This window comes from Nilaparvata lugens, unplaced genomic scaffold, assembly GCF_014356525.2.
Source record: "Nilaparvata lugens isolate BPH unplaced genomic scaffold, ASM1435652v1 scaffold7385, whole genome shotgun sequence".
NCBI lineage: Eukaryota > Metazoa > Arthropoda > Insecta > Hemiptera > Delphacidae > Nilaparvata > Nilaparvata lugens.
Genome location: NW_024093134.1, coordinates 3,098 through 13,521, shown reverse-complemented (window position 1 = coordinate 13,521; position 10,424 = coordinate 3,098). Strand labels below are relative to the sequence as shown.

The 10,424-nt window shown below is 37.1% G+C and overlaps 1 protein-coding gene across 1 annotated transcript; it reads right to left on the bottom strand.

Moving 5' to 3' along the window:
- Positions 1-246: 246 nt before the first annotated feature.
- On the bottom strand, positions 247-8,903 carry LOC120356648 (integrin alpha-PS2-like). The gene is made up of 6 exons (XM_039445603.1): positions 8,766-8,903; positions 6,354-6,523; positions 4,424-4,599; positions 2,810-2,901; positions 1,294-1,980; positions 247-1,257 (listed from the first exon to the last, which is right to left on the bottom strand). Exons 2-6 carry the CDS (start codon positions 6,479-6,481, stop codon positions 247-249), a joined length of 2,094 nt encoding a protein of 697 aa, XP_039301537.1. The 5' UTR covers positions 6,482-6,523; positions 8,766-8,903.
- Between the last annotated feature and the right edge of the window lie 1,521 nt (positions 8,904-10,424).

Here is a 10,424-nt window from a genome sequence, read left to right as displayed (position 1 = left end):
AAATAGATATGCTACATGATGTTTACTGGAATGATTCCTATGATACATGATACAATGATACATATTATGTTATAAGAGGGGATAAATATAGCTTAGATGAATTAATAAAAAATGAATAATGAATTGCTCCATATAGAAAAAAATCATTCTTCCACTCACCAGAATTCCTGTTCCTCTCCTCCTGCCTCCTCTCCTCCTGTCTCCTCTCCTCCTCACTCCTCCCCTGACCGCCACCATCTTGATTGTTCACATCAAATGTATACGTCCTCGCCCTCCCATCATTGGGTCCTGGACCTCTCGCAATAGCTCCCAAACTATCAAACTGTGAAGACCCTGATCCTCTCGCTGAGGAGCTAGATCCTGCTGAACTAGATCCTCTTGCAGATGAACTAGTTCCTGAAGAACTAGACCCTCTTGCAGAGCTACCTCTTGCAGAGGAACCACTCCCTGAAGAACTGCCATAGGTTGAAGAAGAGGTTCTTGAATTTTCAGATCCTGAACGGTGTTGTTCATCATAGGAACCTGAAGATGTCGCATGTGTTCCTGAAGATGTGTAACCTGTCCCCTGTTGACCTGAAGATGCTCCCGAATACCTGTGATCTGAAGACGAACCTGAATACCTGTGACCTTCCACAGCACCCCACTGTTCCCATAGTTATGCACTACTGCGCCATCTTCATAGACATTTGTGTAGCTCCCGTTTCGGACATTCCCATTCTCATCAACTCTCCAGTTGGTTGTCTCATAGGTTCTTGGTCTAGTATTGGTTCCCCAGGTGGTATTTGTCTCCTTATGCTCCTCTGTCACATATTTCCTAGTGTTTGTGGCATCATTGTTTGATAGGTTGATCCCAATATTCCTCAGATCCTCCTCCAAAGTAGTTGTACCTCTTGCGTTAAAATCTGTGGAACTCCCGTTTCTCACCACACCATCCGAATTTATACTCCAGCTAGATAAGGAATGCACCTTAGGCTGTCCACCATCCTTAGAGTTCCATGAGGAGTTGCGGAAATGATGTTCTTCTTTGCTGTAGTGTTTGCGATCCTCAGGAATCACATTGACATTTGATGACCCGGAGTAATCAATCTGGGTCTTTGTGGATGAGGCATCATTACCAAACTGTCTGCGTCTTGCCTCATCATCGAAACCATACTCATGGTGGGCAGTTGATGAGTGTCTCGAGTCATATGCACCACCAGATGACCCATGACTGGATGTCCCAGAGTTTCTGGAATCATAGGCTGTTCCAGAGGTTCCCTTGCATCAAAAGATGTTCCTGAAGATGTTGCTGACCTGGGATGTTGAGTGCCTCGTATCATATGAGCTTCCTGTCCCGAAGGACCCTGAATGTCTAGAATCAGCTGTTCCGGAACGGTTTGTCTCAAAGTTTCTGTTGTACCCATCCCGGTTATGGTTGTACACACCACCTGCCCCATAACTTCTGGCAATCTCTTCTTCCACGATCCTTTTTCCAGAAGATTCTCCAGAACTTGTCACTCTACTTCCACTGCTGGTCTCAGTTCTGCCCCGTTCTTGGAAAGTTTGCGTTCCCTCACTATTACGTCCATTACCTTCCCCTCTGTTCCTCGAACCTCGAGCTTCCTCCCTGGAGCCCTCCTCTCCCTTCCTGTTCTTCTGTTTGATCCTCTTGTTGTGTCTGTAGGATCCATCTTCTGTCTCAGCCAACAGCTCCTCTTCCTCTCTCCTTAGTGCTTCTTCCTCTAACTTTTGTCTTTCTGCAGCGGTCAGTTCGATACGTTTTCCTGAGCTGTTTCGACTGCCTCCAATCTTCCTGCTGCCGTGTGAGGAGGAGGAAGAAGAAGAGGAGGAGGAGAAGGAGTGAGCGGATGAGGTGCCAGAGGAGGAGGAGGAGGAGGATGATTGTGATTTCTCAATGGTTAGTCCTGAGCCAGAAGATGTCAGACCACTTTGTACACCAAAGTTTCCAGATTGTAGGTAGGATTTCCTCCTTTTATCCAACTGAAAATGTGGAAGAATTCATAAAATTGAATTATTTCCTTCCTATTATATCATTCCTGATTATTCTACTTCATATAAATTCCCTAATGACATAAAATCATATGTATATATTAAACAATTCCATCACAAACACATAGTAAATTCTATAGGGGAGGAAAGGACTTCCACTGCCACACTATTTTACTCACAACTCTTGTTATTCATGAAGTTGAAAGTTGATGTAATGATATCCATAATCTCTATGGTAGGTTACATGATCCAGATCATCATGTAGAGTCAACATTTAGAAAACAATGGTGTTGATATCATTATCTGTCATTAGACGAAGCAGATGGCTCTATCCTTTTCCAACTCCGAAAAGTTGCTTAATTGATTCTAGACTATGTAGAGACATGCTGATATACGAAGATATTTCTTCTCAACAATTAGGAAAACCCCATCATTAAATCATGGTGAAATATATTCCCATGGCGAATAAAGTTTATCTGAGATAAAAATCTATTATTGATCAACAAAAGTCAACAATAATAATAGCAGGTCATGAGTATGAGTTGAATCATAGTAGCCTAACATAGGAGCGGTTGTAATGATTGAAAATTCTATACATGATTGGCTCTAACTCTATAAATCAATTGACAACTCTATACTGGATACACTGTGTAGTCTTAGGCCTAACTATCATATCCACTGGCTCAAAAACTTGAATCTCATTTAATTGGGCTTGTCCTTGGAGAATTTGATCGTTGATTTGAATGTCAAAAATAAAATAGTAGAAATTGTGAAAATAGTAGAAGGTCAAAATAGGATAAAATATCAATCTGATTCTTACCCTGACTCTCTCCTCGTTCACATTAGGTACATACTCGCATCTGATTGGTCCACTGGTCTCGGGCTGTTCCAATAAGTAGAGCAGATGATCACCTGAAATACGGAAGAAAATGTTGAATAAAACTGGCAAAAAAATTATACTATAAATTGAGGAATGATGAAATTCCTGAAGAAGTCAAACAAAAATTGATTAAAAACGGACTATTGCTAATCAGCTATTGAAATACCTCATCCGCTCAACTATTTGCTATTCTTATGAAATCTCAGATAACTATTAGCAGGAAGCCCGTGCTCCGCAAGGGTTTATTTTGAAACATGACACACTGGGAACTTGACGTAGGTAATGAAATCTTGAAGAATTGAAAATAGGCCTCTAACCAACCTCGGTTGATTAAGAGTTATATGCAAAATATCAAGTTAATCAGTTGAGTAGTTGAGACGTGATGATGCGTCAAACATAATTCTCCTATTCCGTTCCTGTATAAGCCAGTTCTCAACTGTATTTGACCGAGCGAAGAGAGGTCCAAGATTCAAGTCGACGGTTTGGCATTTCTCTTAATGTTTGAATGTTTTTATGGTGCACATTTACGGCGAAACGCGGTAATAGACTCCCATGAAATTTGACAGGTATGTTCCTTTTTTAATTGCGCGTCGACGTATATACAAGGTTTTTGGAAATTTTGCATTTCAAGGATAATATAAAAGGAAAAAGGAGCCTCCTTCATACGCCATTATTAGAGTGAAAATCAGACTGTAGAATTATTCATCATAAATCAGCTGACAAGTGATTACACAGATGTATGGACAAGCCAGTCTATTGCTGTATTTCCATTAAGGTCTACAGTTCCAATCAGGTACTTGTGAATGGAATACTGCATAAGGTCTACTGTTCACATAACTACTAGTATAGTAGATACAATATAGATAATGGAATGATTATGATTTATAATATTAGCCTATTATGATTTATACAATTAGCCTACAATGAAATAAGTAATTGCATAATCTATTTCAGGAAATTATAAGGTTATCAAAATAATTCAATACAGTTGACAGCAATTATAGTGAGGTCCACGTTATAATGGCAGTAAAGAAAGATGGCAGAACAACGTTGCCGATCCTCTGTCTTGTCAATGCCTTCTATGGACGGTAGCTGATACAGGTTTATTGATGTTATATTAACTGTTTCTTTCTCGTTTGAAATACTCAATTACATTTTATTAAGCAGAAGACTATATTTCTCAATTATTTCGTAATGAATTTTTATTATTAAGATGAAATATTTTGATAATTATCAATTCTACATTGTTAAAAGACGATCTGTCTCTCTCGTTTATGATAATCATTAATATTTGATTAAGTAAGATATCATATTTTCCAATCATTTCATGAAGAATTTTCATAATTAGGATGAAATATTATGTTAATTGATTATTAATTCTACATTGTTAGAAGACGATCTGGCAACAGAGCAGAGCGATAAAGAAATAGCGCTATCTGCTTTTTTGAATGATAGACAAGGATAGCAGTACCATTGCTTAACAAACACTGCTATTATAACGGGGATCTCACTAAAGGTTCGAAAATAATTGACAATAAAATAATATAATCTTACCAGCCAATGTATAGGAAGGCCATAAGAATAACACTTCAGCCTGTACTATATCCGAGGGTCCCTTATTCCTGATGCTATAAGTGTGCACTATCTGAGGCCCTATCTCACTCTCTTGTGTTATATTCACTGCGTTATAGAGTGACGTGTTATAGTGGATATCCTCAGGTTGAGAAGATCTGAAAAAGATAGAAAAACATGTGATATTATTGAAAAAATTGTTGGAGATACATTGGTAATGATTGATTGATTGATTGATTGATTGATTGAGTACTTTATTTATGTAGATTACAATATATACTGGCTTATACACTTATATACAATAGCTTACAATACAGCAACATTATAGATGAATTTATATAATATAGACTAAGAAAATAATTATTGAACTGTATATGATATGAAAAAGCAGTTTGTAATATAATAACTATAGATAATAATCATATTGTTATGCATGAACATAAATTGGCGGAGCTTTGGACATATCAATCTCCATTCTTCGGAAAGAATATTAAAAATATCCTCCCCACTAACTCTCTACCAAAATGATGGGGGAAAATAAGAATAAAAATAATAGTGGATTGTATTTTGACGCCTGAAACTAGTTGTGATCATATAAAAATGTATGGAGAGGGTACTAGAATATAATTTCTATAATAAAAACACTACACATATGGGCTACTTTTTAATTAATAAAACAAAATAAAATCTTATAGCACCCTTTATTTTTCAAAGTTTTGTAAAAAATAAAGGGAGCTATAAGATTTTATTTTGTTTATCAATTTCTATAATCTATACTATAATGAAGGAAGGAACTGGCTTATACACTTACAAGATAGGAAATTATGTTTGACGCATCATCACGTCTCAACTACTCAACTGATTCACTTGAAATTTTACATATAGATTAACCGAGGATGGTCATAGGCCTATTTAAAATTCTTCAAAATACCAGTGAGTCAAGTTTCCTGTTTATCAGATGTAAAAATGGACCCTTGCAAATATCACCAGTAGAAAGTTTATTTTTAGCCTTTGCACAACAGCTATCTCGATTCTTTGTAGTTAGTCAATATCTAGCCTTTAATTCAATAATCAAATCTATAGAATACTTTTTATTGGAGGAAAGAACTGGCTTATACACTTACAGGATAGGATATGTTCGACGCATCATCACGTCTCAACTACTCAACTGATTAACTTGACATTTTGCATATAGATTCTTAATTAACCGAGGATGGTTATGGCCCAATTTTCAATTTTTCAAGATTTCATTACGTCAAGTTCTATAACAGCCCCTTGCGGAGCACGGGTTACCTGCTAGTAATCAATAATAGATTGATGTGGGATAATAAAATTGGTAGGAAGCTTTTAGGAAGTACAAATTAGTAATAAAATGTTTGAGATATACGGAGATGATTGTGAAAAAATAGTGAAAATGGGTGATTTTTGGAAAAATTATCATTGATAGAGAATACAGAGTTGATGGTGAATAATGATAGAAAATTAGAAGATATTATTTGACAAATTGATGGGTGATACAAAGTTTATTTTGAAATTTTTTCACATCCATGAGGTATGAGAAATATAGATTTGATGGTTGTCAAAAATTATAGAACAACAGGATATATTATTGGATACATGGATGTAATGTAGGAAGTTAATTGTGAAAAAGATATAATCCTGAATTAAGATACGGTACTTGATAATATTATCTGAATTCATCTTATCATAATAGGATATTCTATCATATTCATCTCCGAATATGAGAAGAAATGATTATAAATTTTGAACTTATACAGGATACAAATCAGTTTCTCTTTGTCTGATGTCAGACAAGAATAGCAAGATTTATTCTATTCTCTCCTATTCTATTCCAACACCAATGTTGATCAGGTGATGACTTAATAGCGTATTTATATATCTTTACACTCACCCAGATAAGAGTATGTCAGTCTCAACCCAAATGGGAACCGTGAATTCTTGATAGTTATCATGTGATGAAGATTTGTTTTCGGGGTTTGAACTGTTCACTGAGACTGAGAACTCGAATCTCTGTTTCATGCCCTCCTTGTAGAAAGGCTGCAGTAGGACCCTGAAGTGGACCTGCAAACAAAGAAGAATGAATAAAAGCAATGTGAAATCTTGAAGTACCCTTCATTTTCAAAAACTACTTCAAGATTTTATATTGTTTTTATTAATTTGTTAAAAAGTTACCCATGTGAGTAAAGTGTTTTCAAAGAAGAATGATTTTATTGGTGATTAGAATATTATTTAGGTGTACAGGGAGTTTTTTATTTCCAAAAAAATGCATACCGTATTACAAAATCAAAACGATATATGCAAACACAGTATCAGAGAAAGATCAATAAAAACAATATTACCATGAGAACACTAAGCTCAATAACTTATCATATAAGAGAAAAGACAAATCAATAAAAACTATTTCAACTTGAAAATGACCCAAGTCAGGGTCGAAACTAGTGAGGTCCAGGTTATAATGTTTGTGTAGAGGTGCGTACAGACTGTCGCTCTGCTCCGCAACCGAACGTCACTCCAGCAGAGCGATTGATGATCGACCGGCGAGCAACAGTGGTTCGACCGGGGAACGCGAGAAGATCTAACATCTTCCGTAACGTTCATGATGGGTGCGTGGGCGGAGCGACTGCGGTACGATGGAGGTACGAGGGCGGTACAAGGGCGGTACAAGGGGGAGTGTGCTCGGTGCGGGTTGGAAGCGCATATATGTGTACGCAGCTCAAGAAGATACGAGAAAAGGGTTGTGAGATCTCAGCCTTGCCACCCAAACAGCTGATACTGCTATATCTGATCAATTCAATTGTTCATTATTTGTTGAAAATAGTTAATCATATCTTATTTGTCAAGAAAATTTATTTTTTTGAGATGTAATAATAAATTTCCATGATCGAGATTAAATATTTTGTCAATTAGTTGAATTTCTACATTGTTGATAAACGATGTGGCAACATCGCAATGCGTGAAAGAGATAGCGCCATCTGCTTTGTTGAACGATAGACAAGGATAGCAACACCATTGCTAATCACACACTGCCATTATAACGTGGACCTCACTATAGTTGTTGATCCATTTTGAAGTTTTTAAAAATAAAGAGTACTTAATGATTTTTATACAGTTTTTTATTAATTTGTTGAAAAGCAGCACATGTGAGTGAAGTGTTTTTACGAGAAAATAATTATTATCATATAAAACTTATCATATACGAGAATGCCTGTGCGCAAACCAGAGTTGCCTATTCAGATTATTACGGGGAAGAAGGAAACAGTTTTGATGTACTCAAATACCTTTTGAGACTTTGAGAATTTGATGATAAATGTTTTCCCAGAAACAGTATGATATAAATAATAAAAACTGATGAATTGATCCGTCATCAGAAGAAAATACGATTGAGGCTATTCTCATATGAAAGGAAACTTCTCTTAAAAAAATGAATGATTAAATAGCAAAATACAAAGTAGATGGCAAGAGAAGGAGGCTATTGAGTGGTTGGGAAATAGTGAGTAAGTTTTGGACTCAACTGACACTTAGGCGACTCAGGTGGAGAAGAGACTGGACTCTAGTGGAGAGCATTTGTGTTTTGAAATGGTGACGTCGCGGAGACTAGAATCGACTGGTCTGAGTGTCACCATTTGGAAACACATGCTCTCCACTAGAGTCCAGTCTCTTCTCCACCTGAGTCACGTAAGTGTCAGTTGAGCCCAAGAAAAACTGATGGAAAACAGAAGTGGGATAAAGTACAAAAATTGTGAAAAGGGGAGGGAGGAGTCTAAGGAAGAGGTGAATCAGAAAGAGGGAGGTGGTTGGAGGACGAGAAATAGAGGAGGGGAACAACGGATGATGAGGTGGAGGAGTTGAAGAAAAAAGAGGAGGAAGTAAGATTGTAGTTAATGTGGTGAGGAGAAGGAGAAGAGGATGACAAGGAGGAGAAGTTGAAGGAGGGAGTAAGATGAGAAGATACTAACTCCTTGGTTCTCAAGAAGAAGAGAAAGAGGAGAAGGAGGAGGACGGATGATGAAGTGAATAAATTGAAGGAGAAGAGGAAGTAAGATGAGATGACGAAGAAGAAGTAGAAGACCAGAGGAAGAAGAAGAATTAGAAGAAGAAGAAGAAGAAGAAGAAGAAGAAGAAGAAGAAGAAGACAGAGGAAGAAGAAGAAGACAGAGGAGGTAGAAGAAGAAGTAGAAAGAGGAGGAAAAGGAAGAGAGGGAGGAGTAGAAAGATGAGGTAAAGGAAGAGGAGAAAGGAGGAAGGAGAAAAGAGAAACAGGATGAGAGAATAATATTATAAACATCAACTCCATAATACTCACATGTTTTTTCTCTAGGCAGAGGATTTCCAATATCACAATGCAGTGTATAGTTGTTCAAAAAGCTGGGAGCCGAGCACAAGATGAGTATCTCCCTGTCTGTGGCATCCACCCTCTCAAAATTGACATAATTGAGTCCCTCGGGCACATGCATGTCCAAGACTGACTCAAACGAATCCTCCCCTTCATTTTGCACATAAACGTCGATCATCAGTCGTTCTCCCGAACCTAGTAGGTAGCGTTTTACACTCCTGAAAAAAAAGGGAATATAAATTGTAATAGAATAAAATTATCCAAAATACAATAAATAACAGAGAATGGGGCGGAATTGATAACACCCATAAATTATAATATAGAATAAAAATTGGGATAAGGTATTAGGCCGTGTCTACACTGAAAAAGATTGATCCAAAAATTGCATGACAGATGTGGTGAATTTGGTTTGAAATTGAATCTGAAGAAAACCAAATTATTGGTGGTCAGGAAAGCCTTGAATAGACAAATTCAGACTAATCTAATGGTGGACGGTACAGTCATAGAGAGGGTCCATAAGTATAGATATCTGGGGACGGGTAGAGGAAAGTGGGGATTCGACGGGAGAGATAAGAAAAAGGATTGAGATGGCCAGATCGACATTTGTGAAAATGAAAAAATTGTTCACAAGCTGGGACATAAATATAGAATGTGTTACGTGTTTTCCACTCTCTTGTATGGGATAGAATCATGGACCCTCAAAAAGAGCCATATTTATGGATAAGTTGGAAGTCTTTGAGATGTGGTGCTACCGCAGGATGTGGCGGATACCGTGGACAAATAGAGTCACCAACATGGAAGTCCTAGCGAAAATGAAGAAACAATGTGAAATTGTTTACACCATAAAAAAGAGAAAACTCCTGTATCTTGGACATCTAATGAGAAGCCACAAATATATAACTCTGCAGAATATAGTTCAAGGAAAAATCAGCGGAAAAAGGAGTGTTGGAAGGCGTCGTGTTTCCTGGCTTAAAAATTTGAGGGATTGGTTTGACTGCAGCAGCAAAGACTTGTTCCGAGCGGCAGTGAATAAGATCCGGATTGCTGTGCTGATAGCGAACCTCCCATAGGAGACGCACTAGAAGAAGAAGAAGAAGACACTGAACAAATGTTCGGCAAACATGTTTGTTAAAAAAAAGTTTGGGCAAATTTTATTTTGTTTGACAAACAATGTTTGCCCGTGGCCAGTGTGGACGCATCACCAAGCAAAATATTTTAAGTGGGGAGAACAGGTTTTATGTTTTACAGCCGTCAACTATGAAAATGTATGGAAAAACAGTAATTTTTTGTTTGACAAACAATGATTGTCCAAACTTTTTAAAATGTTTGTCCCTGAGCTCCTCAACAAACATGTATGTCACACATTTGTTCAGTTTGGACACGGCTTAAGAATAAAGCGATAAAATGCAATGATTGCGTCAAAAAATGAAATCTATGTCTCTCTAGCTTGAATAAGAGGAAAGAAATTGATGTATTAATTATTATTGTTACAAAAAATATATGAGAAAAGACTCTAGATTGGAGTGATGAAATGTAGTCTAATATATTGAGATTTTGTACAGTATATAAACAACGATCATAAGTCGTTCTCTCGAACACATCAATCAGCGCTTATTGATACTCTTGAAA